Source organism: Bombus vancouverensis, chromosome 4 (genome assembly GCF_051014615.1).
Source record: "Bombus vancouverensis nearcticus chromosome 4, iyBomVanc1_principal, whole genome shotgun sequence".
Classification (NCBI taxonomy): domain Eukaryota; kingdom Metazoa; phylum Arthropoda; class Insecta; order Hymenoptera; family Apidae; genus Bombus; species Bombus vancouverensis.
Genome location: NC_134914.1, coordinates 19,142,068 through 19,161,975, shown reverse-complemented (window position 1 = coordinate 19,161,975; position 19,908 = coordinate 19,142,068). Strand labels below are relative to the sequence as shown.

Below are 19,908 nucleotides of genomic sequence, written 5' to 3'. Positions count from 1 at the left end.
ACCATCAATGTCACAATTATTTACCACGACTATAATTTATATGTATTTATTGCTTATATATTTTATTAAACCAAGTAACAATATTAATAACAACGTATATTGCCCGTTACACTTATCGCATTTGAAATCACGAAATATTTATTTATTCATAACGAGGATAATTACAAGATAACTTCGTTATCACTTCGATACGCTCATCGTTGTAATTCGTTTATCTATCTTTCTTATTTCACAAATAAATTTTATCCAACGCGAGCATAAAGATCATCGATCCATCTATAATGATAACTATCGGAACTCCCAATCTCCTCCTTCTTTGATATTTAAATCGTGATTTTTTCCAATGCTTATCACCCGTTTCCCCTATTTCGTTATACTTATTCAATGAAAACAATCACTTTACCTTAAAATCTCTGTTATCTCGTTTCAAATTGAACGCTCATTACACCTTGTCCCTCGTCATTTTGTACTCTTAACATATCCATATTTACTGGCAGCTGTAACGAGACAAATTTTTAATTTGCACGAGTTTATCATAAGTCAACTACTTTCTAGAAAATTTAATATGGACAAGTGAATACGCAGGTTGAGCAGTCTTGGATATCCGGGGACTATATTATTACCCTAATTGTACTTGTATTACTAACATTTATATAAGTCCAGCATTCACGCGAATCGCAAACTTGGACAAACTATTCCTTTCGTTTATTTCCTGTTATCAAACTAGAATAGAAGCTGCTTTACCAGATCATGTAACAAACCATTTAACCCTATCTACCTGAAAATCTAGGAGATGACCTTTATTAACACTAAGAATTACGTACTGCCTAACTCTTTTTCCCTGGAAAAAATAAAATATTTCCATAGAAGGATTAAAAGAACAATTATCTGCTTCATTGACTAAACATAGTTTTTCTTGTTCTTTAAAATTTCTTTTCGTTTTTGCCGTTCCTGTAGAAATCCTTCGTTCTTTAAAATTTGAAGTTTCCCAATATTTTCACACATTTATTATCTGTTAACGATATAGCTGTATGTAAAGCGTAAAAGGGAGATAGTTGAAGGGTAAGAAGAAAGTCAGTGGGGGTTTAGTTCGCAAGCGAGAATCAAAGATAAACGAGATATTTTTCAAGACGGTAATTAATCCTTTTACGTAACGAGCGAAGTTGCATGGTCCGGCAATTATCCTTTTCTGTATACGAGGGAAATTGTACGAGGTGCAGTTGCGTAACCCAAACCATAGCCGATAATAGCACGCAGTAACGAAACACATGCGTAATTACGCAAGTCACTAATATCAAGTGTAATTCGAATTAGAATGTGAAATTCGTAACGTGGGAACTGTACATTTATTTAAAGAATCAAACGCGATAAGACCCCGTGATAATAACCAATGCATTGGTAAATCAAATTACGTGGCCATAAAATATGCATTTACGTCGAGGTCGATTTGCACAATTTGTGGCATTCCCACTAAACAAAGTGTTAACTTTCCTCGTTTATCTTTTCTTGATTAATGGACTAATGGATTAATTTTGCTTGAAACTCTACTCGTTAAAAATCAACGTGTAAAATTACATTTGATAACATCCCTCAACAACTATAATATTGAAAAGCAGAATTCAGAAGCGAATGAAGCGTCGCGTTAACACGATGTTGAAGAAAATTAACTTTCTTTACGAATTAATAAAAATTTGGTCCTGAAGAATTTAATGTCCGAACTGCGTCAGTGTATTCTATAGATAAAACTAAAACTAAAACGTCATGTAGCAAAAATTCCATAAATGTTGTATTAAAAGCTATAAATAACTTCACGTACGACGTAAAGCTGTATACGGGGTGGTTGGTAATTGGTGGTGCAAAAAAGAAGTCGAAAATATAGAATAAAAAAATTTTTTTTTTTAATTTTTCCATCGAGACAACGATCCACAGTGAGATCCGTTATAACGTACCGCACGCGTACCGAGCGAAAATTCAAAGTCGATTTTCTCGAAAACAAAGCCTCGAACGAAAAATTTGTATTCTATATTTTCGACTTCTTTTTTCGCGTAGAATCGCCCCCTTTCCGCTTGTACCACCAGTAACCAACCACCCTGTATATGTACTTGTGGGCGCATTTCGAAGTGTCGTCCGCCTTTGTAAATGCAAAATTGAAATCGGTATGCTATTAATTTTATCATAGACCGAATCTCGTGATAATTTTGTATTAATCTTATTTTGACAAATTTTTTAAAATTTGTACACTAAATTGCAAGAACGCCCTATATGTATGTGTATACGTATCGCTCTATAATATACCAGCATGCAATTAATTTCCACAGATGGAGGATATTCGAGGATATGGAATAGAAATTGAAAAGTGACAAGTTGTAAAGTACCTTCGAAGTCCTTCTCGAACCAGCAGAAATAATCGCAAACGCCTTGACCAATCGATTCGTTCGGCATCTCGAGTTCGCCACCGAACTCCATCGGCAAAGCTTTCGCATTAATGAAAGACAATAAAGTGTCTCTGTTTGTTCCGTGAAAGTGAAGCCTCTTACGTGTTTTCTCCTGTAAATGAAATTTCAATTATCGATGATCGAATTAAAATATTCTACAAAGCGACAAATATTGTTACGAATCATCCTCGTCTATTTAATAAATACATAAAGAAACAGTATCAACATCGTTAAATTGTTATTCTCAGTTTGATTTGTATCCAAACTAACATTTAGCTGTACAAAATCTAGCACGAGGTAATATGCAAAATTATTAAAATTCACTTTTGCATATGCATCTAGATTAGTCTTTCCTTCGATATACCGTCGTAATCGAACTTTGTTTCATTCAAATAGGAGAATATGAAATTAAGTACATTAGACACAAAATTAACCAAACTACGATCATCGAATTTTTTATGTCTCCATCTCACTTTCCTTTCGACCGGAAAAGAAGCTTTCAACGCATGTAGGTAAATCAGGCGCGACCAATAACAATTGTTTCTTATTTTCATACGATCTAAGAAATTCTCTGACGATAGAAAAATACGCTTTGGTCGTAAACGACGCGGAAAACGCGGAGGGGTTAATGAGAACTCGTTGATAAATGATCGTCGAAGCACGTACCAGAAGGAAAGGTTTGAAGATAGCGTAAACCATGTTGAATATAAAGGGTTGATTCACTACGTGGATACCCTTCAGTCGACAGGGTAAACATCTCTGTACCCAATCCGTTACCGAGGCGGCGAAACTCGGAGTGATGTGTGTCACATGGTTCAATGTTAGGCCGTCCATATTTAAAATTACGTGGATTCCAGCAATCTACAGAAAACATGTAAAAGACATAGTGACAAATTATAGCGGTAATAGAACGTTAACGTAACGCGACAAGTAGAATGGAGTAAATAAATAGGGCAAAAGTTTGTCTAAACTACAGTATAAGGTGAGACAGAATACGGTAAACAGAAATATGATAGAATAGGAAGAATAGAATACAGGGAAAAGATATTCACAAAGGTACAGCAGTATTTTTCAAACGAAATGGAGAAATATTCACGATATCGCGGTTGTACGTATAAAGCATGCGTCTGGAAGATCGGCACCGTATGGGAAAATACATGGTAGGGTATTGTGAGAACTCGAATAGAATGTTACGATGAGACTTGCACATTTTTCAGGGTGCTATGTATCGACTCCGATAGAGCGTGCTTTCCTAACGATACTAAATATGCTGCTGGAAGGCAGCTGGACTCCATACCAGTTATTACACAATCGTTTCCTCTGTAAGCTCAACCAATACTCGAAGGAAGAAGGCTTTTTACGTTTGTATAGCATACTTTCATTTCACACCTTATTTTCATCATGCATTTCTCATGCGTCTAACTTCTTCGTCGTTCCCTGACTTTCTTCTTTATTCAAAAGATGGAGATGAGATTTAAAACGAGATTTGTTTTGAACAAGAACATGACAATTCCATTGAGTATACCTGTGTCTTGGGTTCAGCCATAGCCGCTTCCAGTGACAGTATGATCGATCGGAATATTTCATCGATACTGACGAGTTTTGTGTTCCACGCTTTCCCACAGTTGATCTGAAGCACTCTACAACCATCCGCCATACGATCTGGTAACGGAATCACCATATCTGAAGACAGCACCTTCTTCTCGTTGCTGGGTAAGAGATTTAAGCAGTAGCGTGGATTGTTCGCCTTGAACTTGTAAAACCGTTTCATCTGTAAAGTTACAACGATTTTCTGTCAATATAATTCTTACCTAATTTCGAAATGAAGTGCGATTCTAATAATTTTTTTAAATCATCGACAGCTGACAAATTCTTGCGGCAATCAGCATACTCGCTGCTATTGCTAACATACGTTGCGCTCTCTTAATTATTTCAAACTTAACTGTTCGAGTTTCAACGATAATTATTGACGCAGTTGTTGAATTGCAATGACAGTAGGTGTATGAATATGTATGTTAAGGTAGAATTTAGCTCACCAGTTCAAAGGCACTTTTCGGGTACCATTTGCAAGGTCGTAGGAACTTCCGACAAAATTCATCGTCATCCGGCACGAACAGATCGGGTTCGTCTAAAAATGAAACACAAACCTTCACGTTCGAAACGTGCAATTACATTTGGCGTTTCTTTACAAAGGAAAATTGATATTGTTTCAGGCGACGAACGAGACAAACCTAGCGGTTATTCGATCATAACGATACATTATTCCACTGCTGAGAGTATTTATCACGATCGGTACAATTTTAAAAAGAAGATGTTCGCTAACTCGTTCATAGTGACGAAGAAAATTTTCCTTGTTTAAGAAAAAAAAATTAAGTAAGCAAAAAGTATTTATTAAAATAAGAAAGCGAGTGATTATTTGACGATTATTCGCTGCGACTATTACCTTCAGTTTCTATCAAGTTCCTTCGAGGAACATTAACCGAGCTCGCGATAAAGTGAAATTTTCATTTTCACCTAACCGGTTCCGAACGCATAAAACGAACGTACAGCGTGGTAACATCACGACAACGCTGCGTGTCGTTCGTAGCACTCCTTTCTTCGCTATAAGAGTAACTGCAACAACACGAGGCTAATTCAAAGTATAATTCGACCATAAAAATCGTATTTCCGTAAAAGGTTTTTTATACTTTTTTATACTTGTCGATTGCTTAATTAATCTTGTCTTTCCTTCGCTATCATCGATAGAGTATTTGGATTTATCGGGGGGAAATTGCACAGATTACTAAACCCGGTTGGTAACAAGATATCAAAAATATTTATTTATTTATTTCCATAAAAGGCTTTTTGTACTTTAGTCTTGTCGATTGCTTAATTAATCTTGTTTCACCTTCGTTATTGCTGATAGGATATTTTGATTTATCGAGAAAAATCTCACAGATCACTAAACCTGGCTGATAAGAAAATATGAAAAATATTTATCGTGGTTGATAAATGATTGCGATTGTTATTCTTTGTCTTTCTACAATTTTCCTGTTCAAAGTACTTGCAGAGAATCGAATGATTCTAAAACGTCGATGAAAATCTATCGAGCTCTCTTCCATATGAGAAATCGTTTCACGTGGTATTCTTCATCCTCTTCGATTCAATTTAAAAGAAAATATCACCGGTTGAAGTGTACAACAGATAAAAGAAGGATTGTAACATGCTTGCACGACAGAGATTTGCACGAAGAACGCTCTTCGCTTTTCTATCCAAATGAACCTACCTGAATTCTACCTAAACGTCTCCATCTGCAATAGACAGATAAGAAAACAACAAGATTTCTTAACACTTTACAGACCGATAGCCTGTTAATCGGCTTTTTGTCGCCGACAATCTTTCTCATTATTTGAGCAATAATTTCTTATTTAGTATTAAAGTACCTTGCTCAGTTGCGTCAGTTGCGTTGCTTTGTAAGCTCCCATAGTTTTATACCAATTTGAAAAACTTACCGTTCGCGATGAACGAAAAGAATGGTATTGGAGAGTCTAAACCGAAACAGAGCCGGCGCCAGGGAGAATCTGCGCCTGAGCTGTCGGTCGAACGTGCGTATCCTGTTGAACCGCTAACGGTCAGTAAAGTGTTAAAAAGCGTATTTTCTCTTCTCACATATCGGCTAAAATGTCACTAATTTATCGTATATCGATTCACGTAACATCTTGGAAATGCTTCCTTTTATTCTTCGAATTAACGCAAACTTCTCTTAAATCCTCTCCAAATACGTACAGCGAGCCTTTTCCTACTAAACTATTCGTAAAGCCAGTCATGTGACATTTTTAAACTTAACCATACTTTTCTAATCGTTTTCATAGCTACCGTTTCTATCCGCGGAAAATTCTCCTAAATCTTGCACGAACTGCAAAATCGAGTATTTCCTACCAAACTTCCCTGTATTTCACGATTATCCGAGTGAATGCATATTAAGGTGGCCATGAAATCAACGCTATAGCGCTACCGGGCACCATTTCCCAGCAGTCCCGTTACCTGGTACCTTTGTACATCGCCTTGAAGTCCTTCAACGCCTGTTCCACGACCTCTGGCGTCTCGCGTAACTCGTTCTTCGTCTTTTCCCTGTAGAAGTCATCGCCTTCGTCGAAATCGGCCTTCAACACGGAGCTGCCTATCTTCAAGTGCGGCAATTCTCTCGATTTGGTTGGAACGATGCAGACATCCTGTTCTCCTAGCCGCTCCATGGGATCGCTGACAAGGCTTTGTTACTCTTGAACGAGCTCTATGTATAGGACACACATGAAAAACCAGTTACATATAATTTTTGTTAGAAACATAGGAACCACATGCATGTGTATACACATACAGATATGTATGCAGAAATAATTCTTCCCTTTTCTTTTACTGTTTGTTCGAATTACGTTTGCTATTGTATGTGTATTACTTACGTAATACGTGTGCAAGTTTATGAATATCATATTTACATAAATTAAATGTGATTTTAACGTCAGTGATAATTGGACGTTGTTCAGCCCGATGCGCGTTTCCGTCGATCCTCCAATCTTTTTAATCGATATGGTATTGTTTGGTGCGTTGCACGTTGATTTCGAGGAAGATTTTGGATTGAGACGTTATTCTAGCACTGACAGCGCTCAGTCATGTGGTTTGCCATAAAGTTTACGTTATTCTCTCTACCGAGAAGAATTTTTATTTATTTCCTCTACATGTATATCGTTCGCCATTTAGTATTCTCGATATCGGATAAATATTATGTATACAAAATTTCGTTTTTATTCGTTGTTAACGAAATTGATGGGAGCGAGTATTTGTGTGAATGTACCGTAATGTGTATAAATATTTGCTTGAAACAAGCTAAATACGGAATTTAACGCGAGTAATCGTAGGATCTGTTTCACTATTTGCACAGTTATTACTTCAGAGGTATAAAGTAAACATAATTTAAGGAATTTCTTTTGAACTTTTTAACCGAATTATCAACACAATTTTAATACTATCGATGATCCGATTATCGACTCTAATAGAACGAATATCCCACAATAAATCACACGGTAAATCGTAAAATGAATGATAATTAATCCCAAAGAACTTTCACGGAAATAATGAAATGATATTATGGGGAACTTTCTATCATCGTTTTATCGCTCGTACAACAAAAGTTCGCAAATATTGTCCGAATAAATATCTACTTTCTTCTGGATCGAATCGTTGAAATGCAACGTACAAAATTCATTCTTTGCAACGTTTATTTATATTTTACATGTATTTATCCTAATCCGGTAGTTCGCTGCCAGATAAGATAACTAAAAACTCCAAATGATATCTGACGGGTGTATACAGCGATTGATATTGCAGAAATTTTGTCGCATAACTTGCTTTCCATTCACTTCACACGGAGAAATACGAACAGAAGGTCTTTAAGTTTCTTTATACCGATAATATTGACTTGCTATTATTTCAAACGATAAAATAGTTCAAAATGTGTGCGATTTTTATGCAACATACTGTAATCTAATTACTCGGCCTTCCCTCTTCAACGACACTTTTTTAGTCAATTTATGCAATGTCATTTATATATATACAAAAACATAGATACTAGAAAGATAAACTATGATATGTTTAATTATCAATTATTAATTAAATAACGTCACGTCATTAGCCAAAAATAAAATATGCAATGTCGTTTGATAAAAATTTGCTGAGAGTCGTATATTTTACGAACAGTAAATAACTCTTGCGTTTTATACTTAAATCATCAAATACGTATTAATCTGTCTTAACAAACGAAATATTGCAGTGCCGATTTATTCCAAATTTTCCTTTTCAACCGTTTTATCGGTCGATAAACTAACAAAGGATACAAAATGAACAACTTAGAAAAGAATTATTTCCTTATCCTCGAGATTCCCGCATTTTCTAGCATGAGATACACAAAATACGTACTTTCAGCTTTTTAATTCAGAACCGTGATTCGAACACGAAGACTAAAATGCCCAAAACCAAAACAACAACCCTTCCCATAACACACCAATCTCGATCATCGATATTAAACGCAGACAACGCATCGAACCGAATACGAATAAAAATGAACCGATCGACAAATAAATGGTCATACCTGAAAATTTACTTACTCGAGGGATCCAGTCGGAATCGCGCCTCTCCCTTGGGAAATTAATTTTTTTACGAGAATAATGGTTCGTCTCACGATATCCCGATGACGAGGCTGCAGGATGTCATGTCACGGTTTCTACGCGACAAGATTCACGAATGTCACGAACGCAGTATCGATTACGAGGATCGTGACGAAGGGACGACTAAAAACTGAGAAGCTGGCCTGTTAAAAGAGAAACAAGTTGATCGGTCGATCGAACGAACGGATGCAACGTGATTGAGACTTCGGTGGAGACTATCTCGAAGCAGGACTCGCAAGTCAGAAATCGGCTGGAAAGCGAATGCGTTTCTCCCACCTTTGTCGTGACAGTGAGTCCCACAACGAAGGTTATGCTCCTTCTCGACCCGCGACACCGCGACTAATTAAATTTTAAACTGATTTCTGACTCAATATTAAAAACATTTGTATAATTGACATGCGCATATTCCGTTTAATTTACGATCACCTTTCGCGTTTGTTATGCGTCATCGTGATATGGTATTCCTGCTTGATTTCGTTTTCATTGCGATTCAGCCTTTTCTTCGCTAAGAGAAATGGACGCAACATGTATTATTAAACTATTCTCTACATAGTATTCTTTACATATGTTTGAAGAAGATATCCGAGTCCTTCGTTCGATGCTGTGTACATTTTATTTTTCAAAGATGTTTTTACATCGTGTAACGGTTAGGAAAGCGAGGGTACCTTTTCTTTTCGAAAATTCTACAAATTTAAACGATTGTTAATGAAGCTTAAAAAATGTTGTGAACTAGGCAGCAGCTTCGAGCTTGTAAATGAACCCAAGTAGATTGTTGTACGAATTTCTACGAATCACGAAATTATAACAGTTCAAATATCGATCATTTTTCATCGAAAATTTTCAGTATATCCGATATATGTAAAATATACAAAACGATTTGCTATCTACGTTCCATCTTCTAAATTGTATTCTTAAAAATATGAATTATTCGCATAGCGTTATATGTAATATGTACGTTAGAGAAATAATTAATAAGTTTAGTTGATAACACAACTCGATGTAGTTAATAAATTATGTTTATAAAATTCATATTTATAAAATTCGTTTCTCCGTTTTGCCTATTTTCATTTTCTTTTCTTCCTCTTGTATTTTCGCCTCGTTAAAACGAAGTTAGAAATACGAAGATGTGGTCACACATGATATAGAAATTTCTATACGTCGTTACGTACTATACGATAAACTTTCTTTTTAGTCCAGTTTCGAACAGCGCTCCGAATCGAGTTGACCTGCACGACTCGAGTCAAGTTCGAAAGCGTTATATAAATGCGTAAAGAGTTTGCCTTCTTCTTTACGCATTGTAATTTTAGAATTTTTGTAACTAACATCAAGCTCGATTTAAACGGTTTTCGTTGAATTCTTATTTAGAATTTCTAATTGTGTTTACCTCCTCTCACGATTGTTAATATATTCGAGACCTACGAATATTATAGCAATGTTTTTCGAAATTTAAAAATAAGTTTGCATAAGTTTGCATGAATTTGTATATTTTTTTAAAGGTAAATCTTATTAGGACAGGTTTACAAACATTTTGCTTGAAACGGAGAAAGGTTTCGAAATGAACTTTTGAGACGTAAAAGATAAACAATTCGAAAACCTTGTTCCTTTATTCAAAAATTATCATGAAGATGAAATTGCCTGACTAAAAATTTGCCTATCACCAGAACAATCTGCTTCAAAAGTCTTATTCTACTTTCCTCTTTTCGCTATTCTGCCTTTTTTCATTTTACGCTTATACTGTACTCGGATTTTCTTCTTTGCTCTGCATTTTAAGAAGATGCAAACAACAATCATGTATACCATGTATACCAATTATAGTCTTTTGCTTACATTGTTCGAGCTTGAAATATTTTTAATTGTTAAAAAAATTCGACCGCATCGGAAACGTTAAATAAGTCGCGATAAAATTAATTTCGTCTGTGCGTCAAGCTAAAAATTATTGCACTATAGTCTCGTCATTCGTGCTTCTCTCGAAAGCATATTTTTCATTGTCAAAGGATATTTTAGGAGTGAGCAAATATTATTTATAATATACAGAAATAACCATGTTTCGTACAAAACTATGCCATATAACTATATAAAAATATATTCGAGACCTACGAATATTATAGCAATGTTTTTCGAAATTTAAAAATAAGTTTGCATAAGTTTGCATGAATTTGTATATTTTTTTAAAGGTAAATCTTATTAGGACAGGTTTACAAACATTTTGCTTGAAACGGAGAAAGGTTTCGAAATGAACTTTTGAGACGTAAAAGATAAACAATTCGAAAACCTGGTTCCTCTATTAAAAAATTATCATGAAGATGAAACTGCCTGACTAAAAAATTGCCTATCACCAGAACAATCTACTTCAAAAGTCTTATTCTACTTTCCTCTTTTCGCTATTCTGCCTTTTTTCATTTTACGCTTATACTGTACTCGGATTTTCTTTTTTGCTCTGCATTTTAAGAAGATGCAAACAACAATCATGTATACCATGTATACCAATTATAATCTTTTGCTTACATTGTTCGAGCTTGAAATATTTTTAATTGTTAAAAAAATTCGACTGCATCGGAAACGTTAAATAAGTCGCGATAAAATTAATTTCCTCTGTGCGTCAAGCTAAAGATTATTGCACTATAGTCTCGTCATTCGTGCTTCTCTCGAAAGCACATTTTCCATTGCCAAAGGATATTTTAGGAGTGAGCAAATATTATTTATAATAAACAGAAATAACCATGTTTCGTACAAAACTATACACTTAATAGTAACTTGATAAATCCATCATAAATGTGCAACGACAGCAATTGTTGATATTCTTAAAATACTTTGTACAAGAATATGATCACAGTATAATTCGAATGCCTCATTGTTTTAGTCTCTTCATTTTTTGATATTCATTATTCATTTTTACGGTATCCGTACAAATTCCATTCTGAAAAATAAAAGAAATTGTATCAGTTTCTTGCTTTGTTATATCGAAAATGTTTATTTCATCCCGATTTATTCGAGTCTTCCTTTTCTATAATCTTCTATCATATTTTAATTGACATATTTCTATTAAATCCATTTATAAGACAGAAGGATATATTTATGTCTTTCGTAAATTCTATAAAAAATTTATATTTTTAAAGAATGTAAAGCATATATTTTAAGAAGACTCGAATGCAACGTCGATTTTTTTCTCTATATAACGTACGACTGGAAAGAATGAATACTTCCAATTAGGTTAATTAAATCTTACCTTTAATCTTATCTTCGTGCTGAAGCAGTATAGGATACCAATCGGCACTGGTGTAATCGATTTCCGGTAGATTGCCCCCGTAGTTCTTCGGAATGTGACTAACTGGAATGTATGCATGAAGGGAGGACATCTTGTTGCCGTGGAAGAACATACGTTTCTTTAGCTTTTCCTTCACGAAGGGCTTGAACATCTGCCACACCATGTTGAATAGGAACGGTTGTTTTACGAAGTGTACCTACGATCGATTAGAATCGTCGACGTTATTAATCAAAAGCGTTAAAACTATACGTAAAGTAATTTCACTTCTGGGTCGATCCTATCACATACAGAACTAAATTACAGACGTTCGCGCATTTATGGGAAGGTGTAAAAGTTAGTTCCATTAATCCGGATTTTGAAGATTCTCATAATTTTTAAAATTCGACGGTTTTTAGAATAGATTCGTTTAAGTGGAAATAGGTGACAGTGCATTGAATTTAAAAATCCCTTTCCCATAAGAAAACTGATGCGGTTTATCATGTTTCCTGCCTATAGTGTTCGTTTGAATTATCAAAATCCAGAATTCATGCGTAACAACGCGCAACATTACGAGATAGTAAGAAATATTACAAAATCCTTAAGTCAAAGTTGTCTACGAACCTCTTTCAAACGCAGAGGCATAGCTTCTTGAATAAACGTCAAGAGTTTCATGCAAAAGGATGGTGTCATGCCCATCACTTGTTTCATACTTAGGCCCTCGAAATCCATTATGACGACAGTTCCGTATATCTGTAAATGAGGATCATTTTCTTCCACGAACATAAAAGCATGTCTGAAAAGCAAGTCACGAACTACCAAAGCAAGAAATAAACTTCTCAGCTACGATCGCAGTCTGTGATATTTTACATAACCATATAATCACGAGTATATTGAACGTTACAAAACCAACAGCGTTATAAAACCAGCCTGTCCGTCGACAATTTCTATCGTACTTGCCTGAGTTAGCGGCTCCCACATGGCGAGCTGGTGAACTAAATACAACACTCGAAATATTTGATCGGCGCTGACAGCGGACGGGTCCCAAGACTTTCCGCAGCTAACAACAAGTATTCTTCGATTTTTATTATCTCTTCCTTTGATGACATTCACCACGTTGTGCTCGAGCATAGCCACCTTCTCGTCGCTTGGCATCAAATTAGACAACAGAGCTGCGTTTTTATCTTTAAACTCGGCGATCCTCTTCATCAGCTCGTAGGCGCTCTTCGCGTAGAATTTGCATGGTCGCAGGAATATCAAAAGAAAAACTTCGTCCGTACGAAAATAGAGTGTCTTGTCGTCTGGAAATGATAATGAGAAATTTATTCGTGGTTAATTTGATAAATAACGTTAAAACGTATGAAACGTATGACGAATAATATTACAGCTATTAGGATTGAAGATATCGTAACGAGGTATAATTCAGGGAAATAGAAAAAGTATTTTAACTTCTTCTGCTCAATATAAGCATGTATATCAATTTTTTAAGCACAATGTTCAATGTTCATATTATATAATTATTATAAATGTAACTACCATTATGTCACGGAAGAATTATATATATATATACCTAGATTTGTAGACTTTGTGACGAAGGTTTTTTTTATTGAAATCGTCGATTTTTATCGAACGTTTATAAAAACTTTTTCTGGGTATAATATATCGTCCATTTTATAGATACATGGAATTACGAACTTTGGTAATTACATAGAAAAGGGTACCCCTCACCGATTTCAACGAACTTGAATTATGCCGTCAACGTTGACATTCGAACAATCTTCTCCCATACCTGTAACTATCGCCCGGCCTTCATTTCCGAGATGTTCACAAAAAACTTCAATGAAATTTAATTTCCACTACACGTCATTTTACCATATATATAATGCCATATATATACCGTATATAAATGGCTGGATTTTCATATAATTAACTTCAACGGGTAATAAACGAAAATTTCGAACATTAATAAATTCAATCTTATCGCTGTCGATCACAAGATTAGTAAGATCAGAGTTGGAGCTGCACAGGTATTGTGATACCTTCTAACTACTACTACATGTAAATATTTCTGATCTATTCGCACTTTATACCGTAGTAAAGTAGATTTGTTACTGCTCATTCGTATATAGTTTGTTTTCCTTCTTTTTTTTTTTTTTTTTTTTGTTATAAAACTTTGACAATACTTCCAATGATATTTATACGATTTTTGTTTAATCTTGATCTATAAGATATACTGACAAGAACGTTTGGCTGGAAAAAATTAAAGCGCTCTGTATACTGTATAGCGTATACCAAATATACTTTTGTGTACAACTCAAAGATTAAAATCACGCGTGCTTATCATTAGGCTACATGTAGCTGACATACATATACTATGTACTCTAATTATTAATTGTACGTAACGAATAGACAGATTTCAACCAAATGTCCAAATCGGACAAATTGTGAATGTAAATAACTGAAAAAAAAACGAATAGATAAGGTATAGCGTTCGTATGTCATATATCAGTTCATATATAAATAGATTCATTGAAAATTATTTCGTACTAGCATAGCCGACCGCCTAATGGAGGCTGGTTAATACTCTAGCGATCTAGTCCAATCCATGATCCATTCGTTTTTCTTTTTTATTTATACAATATTAAAAGTGGTTGCCTATCTCATCGATGAATTCGGTTTAAGTTGGACTACGTGAAAGCGCGTCTCGCTACTCCAGAACGAAGCGTAATCGTAAGGTAAACTATACCAAGGTTTTTTCCAAATATCTCGGAAAAGCGGAAATCAAGCGGCTTTGCGATAACGTGTATAGGAGAAAGTTGTACAGAATATCGATCTTGACAATGTATTTCAAGATCGTTAAAAGCGGTGAGACGTGTCCTTTTCTATATAATTACCCGAATTTTATAACCAATTATATACGAAACATTTTGAAAACTAAAGATCTACATAAAAGTTAGAAAATACAGAGCCAGCTCATGCACATTTCATTCGTAGAGCTCGCAAAAATAGACGTTCAACTATTCCTTATATCAATATTCACCACTTTCAACGCTTTTGTTTAATATCTACAATTACATTCTCTTATCATCGTTAGAAGATACTGGCACGGGAATATGAAGAGACGGCAAGATAAGCAGGAAATATGAAGAAGTTGTTGAGAAACAAGGGGAAGGGATTGAAATAAAACAAGTAGGAGAAAGGAGGAAGGAGAAGGAAAGGGGAACAGAAGGGAGTTAAGCCAAGATAGCGATTAGCCACAAAAGGTGACTAAGTTCATGCTACGACTAGGCAAGAAACGCTTAAAAACGCGAAAGTGTTTCGATTGTAAGCCTAGATTTACATACCTCTAAATAGCTAACTACTTTTAGTCATAGGTTCTTAAATTTTAAACATAATTATTATTGCCATTGGCTATTACTTTTACTGTTTATGTATATGTTTATACAGTGCAAACCGAATGTCGCTGCAAAGACTACCGCAGAAAGTAAAAACATACAAATTTTGTGTATATCGTTGTAAATTCGACCAGTCGCGGAGAGACGCGATCGCGAGGCAGCGCGTCAACGTGAGTCGTAAATTCCCGTTACGATTAGAATAATCGACGCCACGAACAGATCGATCCCCTTATTTCTGTTGGGATAATAGGGGTGGTTGAGTTAGTATAACACTGCGGTTAACAGGTTATAATATATATTTTATTTCCAACAACTGATTTTACTGACTTGTCAAGTTGGCGACTAAGTTTTGACTCTTTTCGAGTTGCTGTCTGACTCTTTCCGAACAGAGAATTTTGACTCTTTTCGAATTGGCACCGGACTTTTGATTTCTTGACGCCGAACTTTTGACTGACTGTTCGCTCTCGTCTTATTACGGAGGAAAGCACGGTACGGGTGTGCTTTTTGAACGAAAACGGGGGATTCGTTGTTTACACTTTTCGTTAGGAAATTGAGGCTAACGATCCGCGATGCCCATTGATTGTAATCAACGTCAAAGAATGAAGATAGGAGGAGGAAGCCTCCTACCAACGTGGCTCGTGAGTGACATTGTTCTTGGGGAAAAAACCGCTTTTCCCCGTTAGGTGATACCCGCTTTCTCCGTAATTTATAAGAGCGCACAATAAACATAAGGACTGTTTTAAGGATCGTCCATAAACCGAAAACACTTGCAGGATTAGAGATTGCTTCAAATTAATAAGAATATCGAAGGGTTGAATAACGGTACGTGGACCTTTGGTGGCCACATAACGAGGGATGGCGTACGGATTATCTCACGGGACGTAACAATTGTCGTATTTTTATACGAATACGAGCATGGAGTGACTTGGATGCGTAACACTGAGACACATAAATATTCAATCGAGACGCTCAAGTATGCCGTTGTGACAGTTACCTAAATATACAAAATAGAAGGATATCGAAGCTACCGTGCGAAGTGTCCTGAGTAAATAGAGATCTTACAACTAAATTAGAAAACGTGTCTGTTAAGCACTTGATCTTCGTTCCCAATGCTTATTTACCATTGAGGCATTTGCTACGTCATAGGTATATATTGACAATGCACTTGTAACAGGTTTCAAAAAGTGATTTAAGTTTGATTGACTTTCAATTATTTTGTATTAACTTACTTAAATTACCGGAACTGACTCTTTTTTGCAGCAATCTCTTTAATTGAGAATATTTTTAAAAATCTATATGAACAGCGAAAGAAAGTAAAAACCTGTTTCATGCACGAAAAATTATAAAGAATATTATATTTTTATATTATTTAGACATATAACTAAAATACTTGTATTAGAAACATATATATGTTAAATTTTGCTTAACAAATCTTCTAAAAATGTGTAAAAATCGTTCGGTCGAATAATGAGAGAAATTATCAATTATTGACTAGATTTCCATAACTGGCAAAAGAGTTTTAATCTTCGATTAGATCCATAGATGCAAATCTTCGGAACGGTCTATTGAATTTTATGAAATTATTCGAACACGCACACAAGTTATTCGATAATATCCCTTTCAATTCGTTCAATTCATCCAATTCAATATAGAAACTATATTTCACTCGGGAAATAATTTTCATTTCATCAGTCACGACAGTAGTGGAAGATCGAACTGTCCTCGCGTGCTCACAGCGAAACCTCTTCCGTAAAAAATTGCCCCGGTATTCCTTGTTAAGGAAATTGCAACAATCTGCGACTCATTCCTGAAGTCAGGAACGGAACAGTACAAGCGATCAAAATGAGAAAAGAACTTTATTACGTATGCTGAATTACGTTTAAAAATTTACGTTTTCATCGATAGATTTCTAGCATTGTTGTTTGTCAATAAACGAAAAAAATGCTATCGTCCGATATATCTAACTCCAATTTGCACAGAAACACTTGCTTCCACTCGAGCTCTAACAAAAACTATAATTATACTTTATCTCCAATGATCAAAGAAACTTTTGAACTAACCGAGATAACAGTGATAAATTCCTAGTCTACAGTGGATGTTATCCGCAAACAAATTACGCGAAGATAAACTAAGCGAATTCTATTGCGAATCTATTCACATTTAAATTGCATGATCAGTCCTACCAGATTTTACTGTATGTCTTTTAGTGACGTGAATTTGAAACCTTGTCATACAAATAGCGGCCAATTCGTTCTGTGTTGTGTCGAATATTGTGTTATAAGAAAGGCTGTCGTAATTTTTCCACCGTACTATGTCAAAGCAGTATTTTCAACGCAGTGTGTTGTAAGACGATCGAGCGTATTTCCTTATTCCCTAAATAATAAAGTAAAATGTACCAACTTTTAAAGTTACGATCATATTGACCTCCAAACACGATTCTATCATTTTTTTTATATTTACGAATTTGTTTCACAATAGTATATTTTTGTTTACACGACATTCTCGCATAGAGTGGCTGCCAAAAGTTTCTAAACAGAGTGTAATTCTATTTCAGTAATATTCGTAACTGTTTAAAGATAAGAAGAAACTTGTTCTATACCCTTTGGCAAGTATACTCTCTTTCCATACTTAGCCAATATTAATATCTCGAATTGGATCGATCTAATTTGCGAAGAAAAAGTACAAAACAAAGAGTAGCAAAGTTTTTTCGTCGGCACTATTTCTGGCATTAATGACACGGTTCTGTATCGGTACAACGAGAATCTTATCTTAGATATACAGGTTTCTTTACCTCTCAGCGTCAAGGGTCAAGGTACACAGCATTATCGATACAGATTTAATCAACTGTATTACCAACGATCTTTGATCATTTTCATCCGTGTACCTGCTGTACTGACTCTATTTATCAACCTTCAAGAATTGTGAAACACAGACGATGTTTAAACGAAAACTCGAACGCTACTGTACAGCCACACCGATAAGCTCTTATCGAAGAAGCGATGATGACCGTCAGTGAACGTTCTGATGCACTCGGAACTGACTAGAATAACGTCAATCCTTTGAATACGTTAACATATCGCTTATACTTTTCTTAATTCTATATACTTTCAGAGATATTTCGATATTTTTTCCCCTCTTTTCGACATCTATTGAAACTAACTGGAACTGATTAAAATTATGCAAATAAATTATTAAAAATCTACAGTTTTCTTTTGCCGATTGTTAAAGAAAAAGCATCTTCGCGAATTGATTTACACCGGCTATTGAATATTGATTTGCATTTAAATTTAAAATGTTGCAAACATCGCATTTTTACGTATTATAGCAACGAACGTACGAATAAACAACGTTAATCGTTATATAAAACGTGCTATATCTATTACATTTATACAAATTACATCGCATTACGGAGAATATTATTAAAACAATTGGAAATAAAAGTTGAATCTAGAAACGAACCGACTATCGTGTATGACATATTTCTGAAGTTTCTTATGAATTGTGCGTTTGTTATGCGCATTATCGCCAGTTAGTTGTTTTCTTAAATATAAGATAATTTCTCAATATAGTATGGATGACAATGGAAAGAAAAACAAAGCCAGTACGTAGTACGTAATGTTTTCCACTGTCTTCGTTTATTAAAGAATCTGAAGTGAGCTAGTCGATCAAGCTTGCGTAAACTGTCAAATATCTTTGTTCGGCAACGGCTACGTAACCCGACGTCAAAATCTAACCTGTTTACGAGCCTTGGTGGCCGCGAAGATTAAGATCGCTTTCATCGATTTATCGTATCGACTAGTAGAAGCTTCACATCGAGATAAATAATCTTCGACTTTTCGCATAAAAGAAATCTATCGCATCGTGCGTCTAACGTTCTTCCCTTAAGAGACGAAAGTTTCAAGGCGAAGATAAAATTTTAGAGCACGGATATCCTACATTTGCCCGTTAGATCGCTGCCAATTTTTTATCAATATCGAAAACTAATAGATTTCGCTAAAACGCTAGCCAACTGTCAAATACCGAAGACAAAGATATTCCGTAAACTCTTACAGAATCCATCATCGCGTAAGGGAAAACAGCGATAGAATCGCCTAAAGACAAAGCTGCGAATAGCAGAAAGCTCCGAATTCGAAAGCAAATCCCTCTCGTAAGCCCGATCGTAAAAATCACGCTGTCTCGCGTTAAAGACAAATAGCGACAGAACTACGCGAGAGAACATTTCGGAATTAAACATGTGACAAAGCCAAAGGTAAAGATGATCGGCAAAAAGAACGTTGAAAGAAATTTTCTGGAAACTCACCCTCGATATACTTCTTTAAAGCTGCGAGGCCCTCCTTCGTGTTCTTTTCGGTCTCCCGGAGCTCCTTCTCGGCGACAGCCAGGGCTTCCGATCCCGGTGGCGTTGTATCCAACTCGAACGACATGTTTCTGCTTAATATTCCTAACAATGTATCGAATGTCTAGCAACCGACAAAACGATCCTCACAGCAGGACAACCACGATATATCTGTGACCTGATATATCTTGCACGAGAAGAAATCCACCATCTCAATCCAATCTTTGACCGCTCAAAGTCCAATCGGTACGCGGCGACGACGGTCCGATTTTATGACTCTTCCGCCAGTTGATTTCGTGTCGCT

General features: G+C 35.5%; 2 protein-coding genes across 3 annotated transcripts; both read right to left on the bottom strand.

Moving 5' to 3' along the window:
• Nucleotides 1-30: 30 nt before the first annotated feature.
• On the bottom strand, nucleotides 31-8,936 carry LOC117161481 (alpha-tocopherol transfer protein). Of its 2 annotated transcripts, none has more exons than XM_033343050.2 (7): nucleotides 8,557-8,936; nucleotides 6,466-6,705; nucleotides 4,472-4,563; nucleotides 3,961-4,206; nucleotides 3,102-3,296; nucleotides 2,376-2,547; nucleotides 31-497 (listed from the first exon to the last, which is right to left on the bottom strand). In XM_033343050.2, exons 2-7 carry the CDS (start codon nucleotides 6,665-6,667, stop codon nucleotides 460-462), a joined length of 945 nt encoding a protein of 314 aa, XP_033198941.1. In that variant the 5' UTR covers nucleotides 6,668-6,705; nucleotides 8,557-8,936; the 3' UTR covers nucleotides 31-459. The 2 variants fall into 2 exon arrangements, with proteins under 2 accessions (XP_033198941.1, XP_033198940.1); XM_033343049.2 differs by having other exon boundaries at nucleotides 8,573-8,934.
• A 1,274-nt stretch (nucleotides 8,937-10,210) lies between these two features.
• On the bottom strand, nucleotides 10,211-19,889 carry LOC117161484 (retinaldehyde-binding protein 1). Its single transcript, XM_033343055.2, has 5 exons — nucleotides 19,569-19,889; nucleotides 12,834-13,174; nucleotides 12,498-12,626; nucleotides 11,859-12,093; nucleotides 10,211-11,549 (listed from the first exon to the last, which is right to left on the bottom strand). The coding sequence occupies exons 1-5, from the start codon at nucleotides 19,690-19,692 to the stop codon at nucleotides 11,515-11,517; spliced, it is 864 nt and encodes a 287-aa protein (XP_033198946.1). The 5' UTR covers nucleotides 19,693-19,889; the 3' UTR covers nucleotides 10,211-11,514.
• Between the last annotated feature and the right edge of the window lie 19 nt (nucleotides 19,890-19,908).